This window comes from Lutra lutra, chromosome 10, assembly GCF_902655055.1.
Source record: "Lutra lutra chromosome 10, mLutLut1.2, whole genome shotgun sequence".
Taxonomy (NCBI): Eukaryota; Metazoa; Chordata; class Mammalia; order Carnivora; family Mustelidae; genus Lutra; species Lutra lutra.
In genome coordinates, this window is record NC_062287.1 from 56,081,947 (window position 1) to 56,100,367 (window position 18,421).

Here is an 18,421-nt window from a genome sequence, read left to right on the forward strand (position 1 = left end):
GCCTAATTTCCTCATTTTGCTGATGAAAAAAACTGAGGGTTGGAGAAATGAATCGGTACATGGGATCATATGAGGCAAGTTGGTGTTTTTTTATTTTTTTTAACGTACAGTGTATATTAGTTTCAGGTGTACAGTGTAGTGATTCAGCCACTTAGTACATCACCCCGTGCTCATCACAAAGGCACTCCTTAGTCACCATCACCTAATTCACCCATCTCTCCACTGGCCTCCCCTCTGGTAACCATCCGTTATGTTCTCTCTAATTAAAAATCTGTTTCTTTATTTGTCTTCTCTCATCTTATTTCCCCTTTACTCATTTAGTTTTTTTAAATTCACATATGAGTGGTGTCATATGTATTTGTTCTGTTCTCTGTCTTTGTTTAGCAGTATACTTTCTAGCTCCATCCCCTGTCACTGCAAATGGGAAGATTTTATTTTTTATGGCTGAATAATATTCCATTGGGTATATATACCACATTTTTTTAAGTTTTTTACTTTAGTTATAGTTAACATACAGTATTATATTAGTTTCTGGTGTACTATGTAGTAATTGTAGTAATTCAGCAATTCCATACATTATCCTCTGTTCATCATGACAAGTACACTCCTTAATCCCCACCACCTATTTAACCCATCCGCCAACACCCCTTCCCCTCTGGTAACCATCTCTTTGTTCTGTGTAGTTAAGAGTCTGTTTCTTAGTTTGTCTCTCTTGCTCACTCTCTTTTTCCCCTTTGCTCATTTATTTTGTTTCTTAAATTCCACACAGGAGTGAAATCCTTGGTATTGCCTTTCTCTGAGTTATTTCACTTAGCCTTATACTTTCTAGCTCTATCCATGTCATTGCAAATGGCAAGATTTCATTATTTTTTGTAGTTGAATAATATTCCTCTGTGTGTGTGTGTGTGTGTGTGTGTGTGTGTCACATCTTTATCCATTCGTTGATAATGTACACAGTGTGGGCTGCTTCCGTATCTTGTCTATTGTAAATAGTGCTACTGTAAACAGGTGTGGGTATCCCTTTGAACTAGTGATTTTGTATTCTTTGGGTAAATAGCCAGTAATGCGATTCCTCAATCATAGGGTAGTTCTATTTTAAACTTTTGAGGAACCTCCATATTATTTTCCACAGTGGCTGCACCAGTTTTTATTCCCACCAACAGTGTAAGAGGGTTCCCCTTTCTCCACATCCTCACCAATACCTGTTGTTACATGTTGTTGACTTTAGCCATTCTGACAGGTGTGAGGTGATACTTCATTGTAGTTTTGATTTGTATTTCCCTGATGATAAGTGATGATGAGCATCTTTTCATGTCTGTGTTGGCCATCTGCATGTCTTCTTTGGAGAAATGTGTGTTCATGTCTTCTGTCAATTTTTTAATTGGAGTATTTGGTTTTTGGGTATTGTGTTGTATAAGTTCTGTATATGTTTTGAATACTGACCCCCCCTTTTTTTTTTAAAGATTTTATTTATTTATTTGACAGACAGAGATCACAAGTAGGCAGAGAGGCAGACAGAGAGAGAGGAGGAAGCAGGCTCCCTGCCGAGCAGAGAGCCCGATGTGGGGCTCGATCCCAGGACTCTGAGATCATGACCTGAGCCGAAGGCAGAGGTCTTAACCCACTGAGCCACCCAGGTGCCCTGACCCTTTTTTTTTTTTTTAAGATTCTATTTAGTTATTTGACAGAGATCACAAGTAGGCAGAAAGGCAGGCAGAGAGAGAGGAAGAGAATCAGGCTCCCCGCTGAGCAGAGAGCCTGATGCAGGGCTCGATCCCAGGACCCCAGGATCATGACCTGAGCCAAAGGCAGAAGCTTTAACTCACTGAGCCACCCAGGCGCCCCTTGAATACTAACCCTTTATCAGATATGTCATTTTGCAAATGTCTTCTTCCATTTAGTAGGTTACCTTTTAGTTTTGTTGATTGTTTCTTTCACTGTTCTGAAGCTTTTTATTTTTATATAGTTCCAGTAGTTTATTTTTGCTTTTATTTCCCTTGCTTCAGTGGATATACCTAGAAAAAAGTTGCTATAACTGATGTGAAAGAAGTTACTGCCTGTGTTCTCTTCTAGGATTTTTATGGTTTCAGGTCTCATACTTAGGTCTTTAGTCCATTTTGAATTTATTGTTGTGTATGGTTTAAGAAAGTGTGATCCAGTTTCATTCTTTTGCATATTACTGTCCAGTTTTTCCAACACCATTTGCTGAGTGGTGTCTTTTTCCCATTGGATATTGTTTCCTGCTTTTTCAAAGATTAATTGATGTTATAATTGTGAGTTTATATCTGGGTTTTCTATTTTGTTCTATTGACCTATGTGACTGTTTTTGTGCCAGTATCATACTGTTTTGATTACTACAGCTTCGTAGTATAACTTGAGGTCCAGAATTATGCCTCCAACTTTGCCTTTCTTTTTCAAGATTTCTTTGGCTATTTGGGGTCTTTTTTGGTTCCATACAAATTTTAGGATTGTTTATTCAAGTTCTGTAAAAAAGGCTATTGGTATTTTGATAGGGATTGCTTTAAATGTTTAGATCTTTGAGTAGTATAGACATTTTAACATTATTTTTTCAGTCCATGAGCATGGAATGTCTTTCCATATCTTTGTGTTGTCTTCAATTTCTTTCATCAATATTTTATAGTTTTCAGAGTATAAGTCTTTTAACTCCTTAGTTCGGTTTATTCCTAGGTATCTTGTTATTTTGGTGCAGTTACAAATAGGATTATTTCCTTAATTTCACTTTTTGCTGCTTCATTATTGGTGTATTTATTCAACAGGGGCGAATGGATGGTTCAGTTGGTTAAGCATCCAGTCTTGATCTCAGCCCAGGTCTTGATCCTAGGTTCGTGAGTTCAAGCCCTGCATTGGGCTACTGAAAGGAAGAAAAGGGAAGGAAGGAAAGAAGGGAGGGAGGAAAAGAAAGCAAGCAAGCAGGGAGGGAGGGAGGGAGGAGAAAGATGTATCAGATTTCTGTATCTTGATTTTGTATCCTGCAACTTTACTGAATTTGTTTATCAGTTCTATAAGATTTTTGATGGAATCTTTAGGGTTTTCTATATACAGTATCATATCATCTGCAAATAGTGAAAATTTCACTTCTTCCATACCAATTTGGATGCCTTTTCTTTTGTTGTATGCTTGCCGATTTTATTTATTTTTTTTCCAAGAAACCAGCTCCTGGTTTCGTTGGTCTGTTCTATTACATTTTTAGTTTCTTTATCATTTATTTCTGCTCTACTCTTTATTATTTCCTTCCTTCTACTAGTTTTAGGTTTTGTTGTTCTTTTTCTAGGTTAGGTATAAGGTTAAGTTGTTTATTTGAGATTTTTCTTGCTTCTTGAGGTGGACCTCTGTTGCTATAAACTTCCCTCTTAGAACTTCTTTTGCTGCATCCCAAAGATTTTGGACCATTGTGTTTTCATTTTCATTTGTTTCCATCTACTTTTGTTTCTTCTTTTATTTCCTAGTTGACCCAGTCATTGTTTAGTAGCATATTATTTAACCTCCGTGTATTTGTGTTCTTCCCAGATTTTTTCTTGTGGTTGACTTCCCAGTTTCATAGCATTGTGGTCAGAAAAGATGCATGGTATGACTTTGATCTTCCTGAATTTGTTGAGGCTTGTTTTCTGGCCTACTATATAATCTGTTCTGAAGAATGTTCTATGTGTACTTGAAAAGAATGTGTATTCAGATGTTTTAGGATGGAATGTTCTGAATATATCTGTTAAATCCATCTGTTCCAGTGGGTCATTCAAAGCCATTGTTTCCTTATTGATTTTCTGTTTAGATGATCTACCTCTTGATGTAAGTAGGATGTTAAAGTCTGCTAATGTTATTGTATTGTTATTGATTAGTTCCTTTATGTTTGTTTTTAACTGTTTCATGTATTTGGGTGTTCCTATGTTGGGTACATAAATATTTATAATTGTTATATCTTCTTGTTGGATTGTCCCCTTTATTAATATACACTGTCCTTCTTTGTCTCTTTTTACAGTTTGTTTTAAAGTCTGTTTTGTCCAATATCAGTATTGCTACTCTGGCTTCCTTTTGGCATCCATTTGCATGATAGATTTTTCTCCATCCCCTCATTTTCAATCTGCAGGTGTCTTTAAGTTTAAAATGAGTCTCTTGTAAGCAGCATGTAAATGAGTCTTGTTTTTTACCCATTCTCTTACTCAATGTCTTTTGATTGGAGCATTTAGTCAATTTATGATAGATAATATTTATTGTCATTTTATTACTTGTTTTTGGTTGTTTCTGAAAATTTTCTCTGATCCTTTCATGGCCCGCTGATATATTTGGATTTCTTTCTCTTTATACCTTACATATTTATTAGTGGTTTTGATATATGGTTACCATTAGGTTAGCATATAATCTCCCCATTATGTGTTCCAGGTGCTCTTCAGATTGCTCTTCCTAGACTGTATGTTCTCAGGCTGTTTGCCTCAGGCTGCTCCTCTCCAAGAGCAGCCCTAATGCCCTCCAGGCTCTATCAGAGCCAAGCATGCTAATTTAAAACTCCAGGCTTTAAGTCCCACTTGTTGCAGAAACTCATGAAATTCAGTCCCTCTCACTTTCCAAGCCATTTGCTATGGGAATTTGTTTTCCCGTGAGCTCCTCTGTGTGCTAGTGTGTCTCTTGCCCTTCTCTGTGGCCATGACTCCCTCCCCACTGCAATAGCCACAATCTATTTCTCTCTTTGATGAGTCCTCATCTCAACCTTTAGTTGTAGGGTTTGTTCTGCCAGTTTTCAGGTCAATTGCTGGGGTTCTTGGAATGATTTGATAGTTATCTAGTTAATATTTGTGGGACAAGGTAGAGCCTAGGGTCCTCCTACTCAGCCTCCATCTTTCAACCCCTCCATTTCACATTTTTTTATAGCACTTCTCTTTTCAAACTCTTCCAAAACCATTACCTCATTTGATGATTATAACAATTTTGTCTGGTGGGCAAGATTAGCACCAGTTTTCCTATTTGTTAGGTAAGGAAACCAAGGTTGAATGAAATTAATGACTTACCTAGACTGAACTGCTGGTTTGGGCTTGAGCCTAGGAGAGAATTCAGGTCTTCCAATTCCTAGGCTTTTCTCTTCCACCTGATCTCATAGTCTTTCAGTAGTCAGGGAAAACAAACTCCCATGTTCTGTGGGTATATATATATATATATATATATATATATATATATTTTTTTTTTAAGACTTTATTTATTTGACAGAGAGAGACCACAAGCAGGCAAAGGCAGGCAGAGAGAGAGAGGGGAAGCACGCTCCCTGCCAAGCAGAGAGCCCAATGCAGGACTCGATCCCAGGACCCTGAGATCGTGACCTGAGCTGAAGGCAGAGGTTTAACCCACTGAGCCACACAGGCACCCCGGGCATATGTTTTCTGTTCTGTCTTTGGCCAGAGTGATGGTGGATCTGGAGTAGGAAGTGGGTAAATCATTTTATTCTTAAAACACTAATTGAAAGTCTTACTTGTTTTCCATAAGGGATCACAGGATGGTATCCTATCATTTTGCCAGAGGATGGGGCCCTGCCTCATGGTTTGGAGCTCATGCAGAAGATTGTGGGTGGCCTGGAGCTTTCAGTTTCCTTCACGCATCCTGGTGATAGAGAGCGGGTATTGGAAGCTGCTGAGCTATTGGGCTGGAACTTTGAGAATAATCTGAAGAATCTTGTCAAGATGAATGAAGAGGAGCCAGCCACTGTCACTATATCCACCCCAAGGCTCTGGCTGCCCATCCATTGTGTGCTTCTTGCTGGCCAGAACCACATTCATAAGAACACATACTGCTACCTCCGCTATAAGCTGTATGATCATGAGGCCTTCTGGACCCCTCTCAAGAAGCCTAAGGAATCTACAAACAAAAAACAGGTCATGGTTACTTTCAAGGCATCCAGAAGAGCCGAAGTCACTAGGGGCCCATCACTCCTTTGGTATTTCAGGGAAGAGAGGTTAGAGATCCAAGTGTGGCGGGCTTATGGCAATGACAGTGTGGAGAGGCCCCACCAGACGGACAGCTGGATTGGCTCAGCCTATGTGGACCTGGCCAGACTTGGAGAGAGGTCAGCAAGAACATTAACAGTCAGTGGTAAGTGAGGAACCGGCCTCAGCTCTTGTGGTTTCAGCACCTGCTTTGTGACAAGCGCTATGTGATAAGCTCCCTCAGATATTATTTTATTTGATCCTCCTAGCAGTGCTGGGAGATAGATATCAGACCTATCTTATAGTCATGTAAATGGAGTCTCAAAGAGGTTAGATTACTACCCAGGCTCACAGCTAGCAAGTGTTTTCTTCTAGTATTGTATGCTGAAAGATTAGTAATAATTTAGTAATGCTTCCTATAACTAAAGAATTTTCAAAAGGAAAGAGCAGAACTGGCTGCTTAAAAGAGGGCATTGCCTCATGACAGTATATCTCGGTAGGGTCACCACAGATCTGAGAAGTGGCTCTGAACTTTGTAGCTGTAGAATGCAGTCAAATTTAGCAGATTTTTGCACCTAACGTAGTGCCTAGAATATTGTACTCAATTTGTGTAAAATAAAAATGGGTGAATTGGGGGGGGGCACTATCTTTAAACTCATGTATAAGAGCCTCTATGATAATCTAGAATGCTAGTTTTTAAAATACACTGAAAAACATAGCTGCTGGTGAGACTAGGATATCCTCTCTCTCTGGTCAGCACATCTTGAAATCATAAAATGTACAAAGTAATAAATTGGTTCACAAGGCAGAAAGGAAAAAGGTAACATTTTGCAAGCGGCATTATGTGCTAGATGCTTTCTTTTAAACTTTTGTTCAGTACTTGATTCATATACTTGGCTCTGGGAATTCAGAGATGAGTAAGAGATAGTCAGTGGGAGAATAGAGTAGTAAATAAACAATTACAGTGAAACATAAGAACTATGAAAAGGTATCCTCAGTGGTATTGTGGAGCACAGGGATACAACATCTCTTTGGTTCAAGGATGACATCTCAGTGGAAATGATCCTTGACCTGAGTTTCAGAGGATTTAGGAATAAGCCATGAAAAAGCAAAGAATGATATTCTAAACAGGAGAACAGCCTGTGAAGGTACAGAGGCATGAGACAGGTTCATACCTTTTAGGCACTATAATTAATTTGGTACTGCTGGATCATAAGATATATAGGATGGAAGATGATAAGGAGATGAAGTTAGAAAGGCAGACAAGAGTACTGGACTTCTATCTGAGAGCTATGGAAAGCTATTCTAATGGGGTCTGAATAGAAGAGTGATAGTTTTGCATTTTAGAAGACTCCATCTAGTAACTATAATGCAGAATGAATTGAAGATAACCAGACTAGATTCTTTATAAACATGATATTTATTCATTAGGATATTCCTTGTAAGATTGGTTGTTATTTCCTCCACTATACAACTAAAGAAACTGAGTCACAACCCTGTGTAGCTCTGTTAGCCTTGTGCTCTGACCTTGTTGCACAGATGGCCCAAGCTAAGTAAGAACTACGTATTTGGGTGATCCTCCCAGATTCTCTGGTTCTCTCTGGACCCAGCAGGTGTAATTCTGTCTCCGTTGAACACCTCATTAGATTCCATGTGCCCTATTTTGTCTGGCGAGCCTAGAGTCACTTCAGAGAGCCTGCAGAAAACATCTTTGAAGTAAGCACAGCTCACTTGAACTAAAGTTCATAAAAAGACGGACTTTTAACTTCATTCTGCTGAAGAAAGTAGGTTTGGAACACTAAATAAAGATTTAAAGATCAGAACTCAAGCAGAAATACTTCTTTTTATTGACTGATACAAAGGAAATATTTAAGTTTTACGATTATGCATTTCTCCTACTTCTCCACCTCCCATCACTCTAAGCTCTTTATCTTCTTGTAAATGGGTTTTGTACAAGGTGTGGTATTGGATGTACTGATTGAATGACCCAAGCATCCATTCAGTCATCCACCCAACCATCCTTCCAAGTAGCTGTTGAGTTTCTTGAGGATAAGGCTTTAGCTGTGTTGCTTTTGGATGTCTTGCCTCCTATTGGCCTTACTTTCTGCTTGTAATAATGATGATAATTCACACATTGCATCACAAGAAAAGAGGTTACCTAAAAAACTGACAAAGACAGGGAAAGTTGCATGTTACTGCTTCCTGTGAATCAGTTAACTCCATTTTCCTGAATTGAAATGAGCCTAATGAACCAAACTTTGAGATCCTGAAAGAATTCTCAGTGCCGTCTGCTATATAATGAAATCTCATTTTAATATCCAGGAAGCTTATAAGTTCATATCCCTGAGATTAAATCTGCCACTTTGGAGAAATCACCTTGTTTGGTTACCTAACTCCTCAGATCCTGGCACATGAGAAACAGTCAACAAACAGGAATTCTTCCCCTATTTTTCCTTCTTGCCTCCTTTGCTGAAGCCCCCTACTTCATTTCCAGATGATCTTCAGGGCTACTGCCAGACATATTTAGTTGCTGAAACAGGCTAAGTTGAGCACCAGGACAGCTTCCTAAGAAGAAGACCTTAGGAGAAAGCCTATAGACAAGAGCCAGAGGGACATGTGACAGAGAGGACAGGCCACTCCTGCTTTAATAATAATCTTATTTTCAGAAGATATGAGAAGTCATCTAAGTCATCTCACCCCAGCTCGTGAATCTCTTCCAAAGCAACTCTGCCTGTTAGTCATTTGGCTTTGGCTTCAAATCTGAACTTGCACTACTTTCCATTAATGGAGATAATGTGCATACTGGGGAGAAGGGAGTAAACATTTTCACACCGTATACTGACTTAACAGTTTCTTTTACAAATTGGTATATTGGGGCCTATAGGCCTGTTGAAGGAGAGAGGACCACAAGCACTCTCAGTGAATCATTTCCAAGGTTAGAGAGTGTTGTTGGTTCCTGCTTGCTTGGGCTTATCCTCCTTCATCCTCTTGCAGGTGTGTATCCTCTGTTTGGACGAAATGCTTCCAACCTCTCAGGAGCTGCCTTACGAGTTCATGTGGTTCTTTCCTCTCCTTCTCCACACCCCGGGCCTGCTCCTGAGCTGGATTCTGTGGACTGCAGCAGCCACAGTGAGTCCGAGCAGTTCCCCAGAAGGAATGAGATTCAGCTCTCTCCATCACCTGCCCGCCAGAAGTCTCCTGCCTCCACCCAGGTCCCTTGCAACACCACAGAGGAAGTCTGCCCAGCCCAGGAGAGCCCTGCCACATTGGATGGAACTTTTGCAGTCAGTATCCTGGTAGAAAGAGCGATGCATTTGAGCTTAAAAGGTACGTGTGAGCTTAAAAGGATCATGTATCTGACTCCTTAGATTATGGTCCTGCCTTCATAAATCTTGGAAATCATGACAGAATCTGCAACAACATCTTAATTGATAATTATATTTCTCAAGCCTAAAAGTTTAAGCAATATGAAAGCCTTTCTTTTTTTTCTTTTTTCTTTTTTTTTAATATTTTATTTATTTGTCAGAGAGAGAGAGTACACACAAGCAGGCAGAGAGAGAGGAGGAAGCAGGCTCCCCGCCGAGCAAGGAGCCCTATGCGGAACTCGATCCCAGGACCCCAGGATCATGACCTGAGCCGAAGGCAGTGGCTTAACCCACTGAGCCACCCAGGCGTCCCTATGAAAGCCTTTCTGAACTTAAGTGGACATTGCCAGTTATATATTAACTTCGCATATCATAAGTTCCCCAGTCCAGAAACCTGAGTATCAACTTAAGTACTTCTCTTTTCCTTTATCCACCATCATATCAAGCTTAGGTACTTCTCTTTTCCTTATCCACCATCATATCAAGCTTAGGTACTTCTCTTTTCCTTATCCACCTTATCCACCTTATCATCAATTTCATTAAATTGTTGTATCTCTTAAATTTCTCTCAGGACTCTTTTTCTCCTTTCCATTGCTACCAACTTGGACCATCTTCATTATGTACCTGGGACCAAGAGTTCTTAACATTGCATCCCTAAACCCCAAAGGACCTAAGAATAAAAAGCCAAGATGGTGAACTTGGATAGGAAAATAATCACATCTGGATTTTATTAACCTCTAACTAAAATTAAACATTTCCTACAGTTGTGATCATAAACACTAGACCCTAGTAATATTAACAGTACCTGTCTGTGATGTTGTCAGCAATAGAAATCACAGGTGTTTTCCTGTCACATTGTAGTTCTTGCAGATATCTTTTTATACCTATCATTACTTCAAAATTATAGTAGTTGTAAAACCTACAGTTAGATCTTGTTACATATTAATAAAGCATATATACTAGTAGGTCACTGCTTTTTTAGCATTTTGATAATAATGCTAATATAATTTGATTTTTACGTAATCCTGTGTATCTTACATTATGCATTTTAAAAAACACACAGAGCGGCACCTGGACGGTTCAGTCAAATATCTGCCTTTGGCTCAGGTCATGATCCTGGGGTCCTTGAATCCAGGCCCACATCGGGCTTTCTTCTGCTCATTGGGGAGCCTGCTTCTCCCTCTCCATCTGCCTCTCCCCACCCCCAAAATAAATAAATAAAATCTTTAAAACACACAGACGTTGGGGTGCCTGGGTGGCTCAGTCTGTTAAGCATCCAGCTCTTGATTTCAGCTCAGTTCATGATCGCAGGGTCATGAGATTGAAACCCACATCAAGCTCCGCACAGTATGGAGCCTGCTGAAGATTCCTCTACCTCTGCCCCTCTCCCTCCTTCTCTCCCTCTCTAAAAAAAAAAAAGAAAAGGGAAAAAACTCACACATACTGATCATACACACACTGTTAAGAAGAAGAGGCCCAGCGACCTCACCAGACAGCCATGTATCCATGTGTCCATGGCACAAGGAACCCTTACCTTAGTCTTTATTCAGCCTTGTAATTGCTCCTAAAACTTTCTCTTTGCCATCACCCTTCTCTTTTCCCTGGCTAATTCCAACTCCTCTATTAAGACTCGATGTTTATCAGTTTCCCTAACATAAAGGCCCCTCTCCTGTTTGCTCTCCCAGCACTTTTTGCCCTCTTTACCATAGTGTATAGTGCTGGACATAAAGTAGTGAACAAAATAGCTAAAAATCGTACCCATGTGGAGCTTACATTCCAGTAGAAATAACCTCAAATATGTATTCCCAGCCAGTAAGTTGTATGTGTGTGACTTTGGCAAGTTATTATCTCCCTCTGTCTTGAATTTCTCATCTATAAATGGTTGGAATTAACAATTCTGAGATGTGTGATGGCTGTGTGAGCCAGATAACCAAAGCCCTGTGAGCTCAGGTTTCAATATACATCTTTTCGTTTGGCCTCCATACTTAGCTCCTAGCATCTCTGTGTTGGCCTCTCTCAATCTGTGCTATGTTGGAACAGAAACAAAATTCACTCCATGGTAACTGTTGCTTACCTTTCATTTCATTTCTCTCTGTACACACCACCAACAGGCATTATTCCCATGAGTATAAGCTGCTATAATGACCCCTGAGGTTCTCTTATCCTTCTCATTATCTTTGAAACCTTGAAATGTTTTATCTCAGGACAAAGTCTTCCCCAAGTACAGCCCTTGCTGTACTTTATTACAGATAATGAGATCCCATATGAGTCACAAAACTGGGAAATAATTTTTTTTTATTGACCCACCAAAGCAGGCTATTTTTGACAACTATAATGTATAAAAACTGAATTTTTTTTAAAGATTTTATTTATTTATTTGACAGAGATCACAAGTAGGTAGAGAGGAAGGGAATCAGGCTCCCTGCTGAGCAGAGAGCCTGATGCGGGGCTCGATCCCAGGACCCTGGGATCATGACCTGAGCCGAAGTCAGAGGCTTTAATCCACTGAGCCACCCAGGTTCCCAAAACTGAATTTTTTAAAAGAGAAAAATCAATAGATGAATGAATTTAAGGAAAGCACGAAAAAGTTTTATTTTTTGCAAGGATTGTTCTGTTTCATTGTTATTGCATAAAATAGAATTTAAAATAGCAAAGATAGGGTTTACATTCCATTTTAGGGGGAATCCCCGTATTGCAAAAGTACAAATACAAAGCAATGCAAATATACTTGTAACCTTTCCATTAGACAGCAAGTTACTTTTTTTTTTTCTGTTTTTACTTTTATTTGCATTTACTTTATGCAGAATTTACTCCCAGGCCATAAGTTTTTCTTCAGTTTCTTTTGGATATTGTTTTTTTCTGTGCAACTTCCTCTTCTAGTTTAGAATCAATCTGCTCTTTTCAGTAAAGATCTTCTCCGTGTGGCAGGGAGAGTCATGTGTGGGTTCATCCAACCACGAGCCCTGTCAGTTCTCTGCTGCATCTTGGGGCCTTTGTTCACTGGATGTGCTCCATTACCAGAGAGTCTACATCTAAACTCTTTTCTTTCTTTTCTTTTTTTTTTTGGTCAGATTTTATTATTTATTTGAGGCAGAGAGGGAGAGAGCACAAGTGGGGGTAGAGGGAAGGGCAGAGGGAGAAGGAGAAGCAGACTCTCTGCTGGCAGTGGGGGACTGATGGGGGACTCGATCCCGGACCCAGGGATTATGATCTGAGCTGAAGGCAGCCACGTAATCAACTGAGCCACCAAGGTGCCCTACATCTAAATCCTTAAGTTCAGCAATACTCTGCATTTTGAAGCCTATGCAGTAGAACTTCAGCACTCTTCTTGGGCCACTGACCTTGTATCCAACCCCACTGTTTGGCCTGGGCACACCTACCAACTCCACCATTGGAGTGAAGGATGGCACGTGTTGCTTCTGCACAGTGACATCCTTCACATACTTGGTAACTTTTCTGATATGCATACCCTTGATGGCGTGGGCAGTTTCACCTGTGTTTTTAAAGTCAGCACGAAGATTTGAACCTCCCGGTTCATGTGATTTTGTAGGCTTTTCTGGGCCAAGTATATAGCAAACCATTTTCAGAGCTCCCTTCAGGCTTCTTACGGGAAGAACATTAAGTACATTTTTAAAATATGACTTGGCAAAGTAATTTGACAATAATTTATTGAGCATCTCCTTGTACCAAGTTTTATTCTCATTTTTGTGCATTAAATGTCATTTCATCCTTACCACAAGTGCAATGATGGTATGACTAGATTATAGTACCTGCCCATTTTATAAAGCTCAAAAAGGTAAAGTGACATGAGTTACACAGTTAATAAGCTCTGGAAAGCCAGGATTTGATTCCAGCTATGTCTGGATCTGAAGCCAGTGCTCTTTTCCTGTATACCATTCTGCCTTTCAGGTATGAAATATGGCTGTGTTTGCCAGTTAATCCTGTCTACACTGTGTTTACCAGTCACTCTAGTCCAGGGTGGGTATATATTGCACACCTAGCCCTGGGCTTGCAGGGCCCCTGCAGGGCCGATGCCAAATACAGAGAGGATGGAGCGAATGACACATGGCTTCTGTCCTCCAAGAGCTGATTACCCCATTGAGAAGGTTAGCAGCCACATGGTTAAGGATATATAAAGCAAAGTGTTCTGAAGGCCCAAAGGGCACTACAATATGTAGTGTTTAGAGAGTTTAGAACAGAGAGATGAGAGATGTCTTAGAAATCAGGAGAAGCTTTTAGAACGAATAGGATTTCAGGAAGGTGGGGATGAAACTCCAGGTGGATATTTCAACTTAAACAAAGGTATTAAAGTGGGAAAGTGTATGTTCTGGGCTTGCTCAGGGAGGGCATCAGGGATCACAATAGCAATTGATCCTCTTTGGCTGGTCATTGCAAGGGAGCTGTGAGAATCATGGTAAGAAGATTGCTGAGCTCAACCAAGGGCTCAACTGAGACTAACTGACATGATCTTAGAGTGGCTAAGAATGGCAAAATGGTGATTTCCTCCAGTAGTGCGTGGCTTCCTTTGCTTTCCTACCACCACAAACGACAAGCCATTCCCTGGGCCTTTGCTCACACACCTTTCTTAGCCTGGATTCCTTTCTCCGCCTGGATTCCTTTCTCCTTTTCCCCCAGCTACCAAGCTCCAGCTGGCATCCTGCCCTTCCCCCAATTTACCCTGTACCAAACATGCTGGCTCCTCTTTGCGTTTTCTGAAATACAAACAGACTCCTGTCTTGGGACCTTTGGATCTGATATTCCTCTGCTTGGAATATTCCTAACATCTTGCATGTCTTCAGTGAAATGATTTTGTCTCACAAGGCCTTCCCTGACTACCCATCTAAAATTTCTAGCTCCTCCCCAACATTTTCTATCCCTCTTCCTGCTTTCTTTTTGTCTGTAGCCTTTAACAATGTGTTTTGTTTATTTTCTGTCCTTCCTAGAAGAATATGAGTCCTACAGAAACAGGGATTATTGTTTTGTTCATTAACACTAAATTCTTAACACCTAGAACTGTATCTGACACATAATAAGCCGGAAATATTTGTTAAATGAGGAAGTGGATGACCCTGAGGCCTCAGTCCAATGCTGCCTTCTCCTTAATACCTCCTCTCGTTTCCTACTTTGTCTCTCCTATAGGAGAGTTGCTTATGGAGAACTTAACAGGGGATAAGTCACAGGGATTAATAGATTATTCAACAAATACTTACCAAGTTCCACTGTGTCCAGATATATGGTATAGGACCACGGCCTCTTGCACAAAATTTCTGTCACCTTTTCTCCATTCTTAGTGCTACCTTGCCTGCTCAAGCCTCAGAAACTTGCACAAATGGGATAGCCCTCTCAATGGTTGCTGCTTCCAGTATTCTCTTCCAATATCTTTTTCATTCTGCTCCTGAGGTTATATTCTGGTCCACAAATACGATCTCTCTCAACTGAAAATACTTTACTGTTATTGGCTTTGTTTCCCCCACACTCTCAGTGACACCACACAGAGTTCCTCCCATGTGACCTCATCAGTCTTTTCAGCCTCATCTTTCACCATATCTTAATTCCACAATTTGCGTTTTGCCAAAGCCCTTTTCTCTCTCTTACTACCAAGCCTTTGATCTGCTCCTTTCTCTTCCTAGAATGCTTTTTTCTCTTCTTTTCAACAAACTTATTCATCTTTTGAGAGTGGACTAAGGTGACACCATCACTTTGAAGCCTACTGACTACCTCTCTTAGCACAAAACCTCACTCTAGGTTCCCCAGTCTCCCCCATACCACCACCCCTACTCCCACACAGTTTTCCTCCTTCATATCATATATCAGTCTGCACCGAAAATGGCTAGAAATGTGTCTCTCCACTAGCTGTGTATTCTTGGAACTGTGTTGTTTATTTCTCTGCCACAGCACCCTCATCTTCCTGATGCAGGAAATAATGTCCTGCTTAATGATACTTAATACCTCTAAAATTTCTAATATGAATTATAAATCACAAATCTATAAATCACTTGTTCTTTGGCCTCTTTCTGTTATCCAGGGCTGAACACTCATCAGGGTGGATATCTGATTTCAGAGGTCTCTGTTGTCTCCCTGATTCCCACCCTCAGTGATAGATACATATAGTCTTTCCTCCCACGAAGTTTATATGTCTTTCAGGCCCTGTGTTTGGTCCTGAGAATACAGACCTGCACATCATCTCTCTGAAATGTGCCTTCCAAATGATGATATGATAGAGGTAGTTCTGGAATGGGAGTCAGTGGACTGGGTTCTGACCTTAGCTAAGCCATGAACTTGCTTTGTGACTGAGCAAACCCATTTCCCTTCTCCGCAGCTATAAAAGTGATGCTCATACAGTTCATCTCTCAGATTCTCTTCAACTCTTATCATCTGAGAACATGTAGCTGAGGGCAACTCATGCCACACTCTCTGAGTCAGCCATAATTTGCCAAGCTCTTGTGAAAATCATTTTGCATACAAGGTTGCATGCAGAAGATCTCCAAACAGTCCTGAATTATGAGTTTTGCCCTCAGCAGAGCTTAAATCTGAAGGAGTTTTGAACTTTCTGTGATCCCCATTGTGGTCCTGGTTCTGAAAATAAGAGCTTCTTGAATATTTTTGTTAGAGAAACCTCTGAAGACCCTTTCTTTATGAGTCACCTTGAGTACTTGTTTGAGTTGTATTCTTACACTAGACATGACAAGTGTCTCCAGCCCTGTCTTACGAATAAGGCACTGAGGAACAAAGAGGTAAAATTATTTAGGTTAATCTAAGTTATACTTAGTAAAAACCAAAATTATCTACGGTATCATCAGTCTTTAGAGGTTCTCTTTTACCTACTCAGGCACGGTTTGGGTTCCCAAAGCTCCCTGTGCTTTCTCTTATTTTAATTGTGGTGTCTGTCTCCAATCAGGAATCAAACCTGACTCTCTGGGCATGTGTGTGTGACACAGAGAAAAGTGTCAGTTTATGTTCCTTTAATGGAACTGACTGTTTTGTCAATTTGCAACATTTGGGCATCACTTGAGGGAAAAGTTACCATGGATTCATTCCAGGCCAGAGGGGGAGCTCTTAACCCAATAGTTAATTAGACCTATTGCAATGGAAAAACCCTGGAAACTCAGGAAACCTGGCTGGGTCTTACAGATGCTAGTTAGCCAGATGTGCAGTGAGCAAGCCACTTTACCTCTCTATTGCCTGGTTGCCTTACTGTGGCCTAGAGCGGCCTTGCTTGAAGTCCCACAAAACATGTACCGCAGAGCTGATCATTGATTGTGTGACTCCTGAGTCTAGGGCGTTTTGCAGTTCTACTTTTGCTTCTCAATTCAGTATTTTCCATCATCCCGCAAGGTATACAAAGATGAGAGGAATGATCCCTCACTGGGGAATATTTATGAACTGAGCCTTGAAAGGACAGTTTTAGTAGCAGAAAGGACACTAGAAACACTTCAGATACAGAGAATAATAGCTCAAGCAAAGACCTAAAGGTAGGAGAAGGCTAGAAATGGTCCTGCTTATACCTGTATAATGGGAGGCTTCTAGCACGTTCTTTCTGACACCCTAAAGTCAGTCATTCCACTGTGTTCTATTTCAGGGAGTCCCTTGACAGAACGGAAAGTATTGATACCCAGTTGTTGTGTATCCTTTGCAACGGCTGATGATCCATCTCCTATCTACACCCACGTGGTTGAAAACACAGATTCCCCCATCTGGAATTTTCAACAGCAGTCAAGGTTTGATTTTATGATATCCCATCAGCTTTCCAGAATCTCCTTTTTGTTCCAGGAGACAAACTCAGATCAAAGGATATAACGAGGGAACAATATTTAAGCAGACCTGGAAAATGCTTTTCTTATCAAGCAGTTATTTAATCCTGGTGCTTATGAATTCACAGTTAGTAGTGATTTAAAGATCTTACTGCGGTATTTTTTTTTTTAACTCTTTTTGAGCTCAGTACAACTCAAAAATTATTCAGTGAAAACCTCTTAGATGCCCCACTCTGTTCTAGAGACTGGGAATTAAAGATGATTAAGACAGTCCCTGCAATTGCACTACTCATGGTCTACCTGGGAAAATATACATTAGAATGTGACAAGTGCTGTAAAAGTAGCAAAAAATGATTCTAGTGCCTCAGAAAGATAATTTAGATAACCTAGAAGATCAGGGAAAGCTTTTTATTTTAAATAAGATAATTCAGCTGAGTACTGAAGAAAGTACACAATTTATTTGGGGGAAGAAGATATAGCAAACTAATTTCAGGAAAGGCTGTGGATTGTACATCCTTGAAAAAGATTTCTGCTGCATTGGAAAGAGCCTGGGCTTTGCACTTAGAGAGACCTGGCTTCCAGCCCTATCTCATTTACTAGCTGTGTGAACAAATTAAGTTGTATCTCTGAGCCTCAGATTCCTCATCTGCAAAGTGTGGGGTTAATTTTTACAGGGTTATTGTGAGGTCCAAATTAGGTGACATTTAGAAAAATGACCTCATGGTACAGAGCAGGTGCTCCACAAATGTTAGATCTCCTTTGGAAGACTCAAAGAATTGGAGGTGGAGCCCTGTCGGTCATGCTGCAGTGCAGTTCAGAGGTCAGGGACCGACATTCAGGCCCAGTGCTTGTCCTCCCTTTTTTTCATTACATCTGTTTCATCGTCATTGAAAGTGTGAGTTCTAGTATAACAACTTACCATTATCTTTATCCTGCATCACCTTTTTTTTTTTTTAAAGATTTTATTTATTTATTTGACAGAGAGAGATCACAAGTAGGCAGAGAGGCAGGCAGAGAGAGAGAAAGGGAAGCAGGCTCCCCGCTGAGCAGAGAGACCGATGTGGGACTCGATCCCAGGACCCTGAGATCATGACTCGAGCCGAAGGCAGCGGCTTAACCCACTGAGCCACCCAGGCGCCCCCCTGCATCACCTTTTATAAGGTTTCTCACTTGTCCACCAACACTAGCCATACCACATGGTGTCTGATCTGCTGCTTTCTCACAGTGTTTCCATACCTAATTGAGCCCAGCAGTTGTTCACACGTCCAGTGTTTTGAAATTTGAGAGGCCAACCCGAGTCAGGAGCTAGAACTACAGTGGCAACTCAGTACTATCTATGGTGAACTACTGGAAATCATAGAAATTCTCGCCATTATGGCTG

At 40.5% G+C, this 18,421-nt stretch overlaps 1 protein-coding gene across 1 annotated transcript in view; it reads left to right on the plus strand.

Moving 5' to 3' along the window:
• Positions 1 to 18,421, plus strand: part of C2CD3 (C2 domain containing 3 centriole elongation regulator) — a 144,084-nt gene that overhangs the window by 81,960 nt on the left and 43,703 nt on the right. The window contains 3 exon segments of the mRNA XM_047690348.1: positions 5,488 to 6,090; positions 8,919 to 9,251; positions 16,869 to 17,007. Of these exon segments, the coding sequence (XP_047546304.1) occupies positions 5,488 to 6,090; positions 8,919 to 9,251; positions 16,869 to 17,007 (1,075 nt within the window).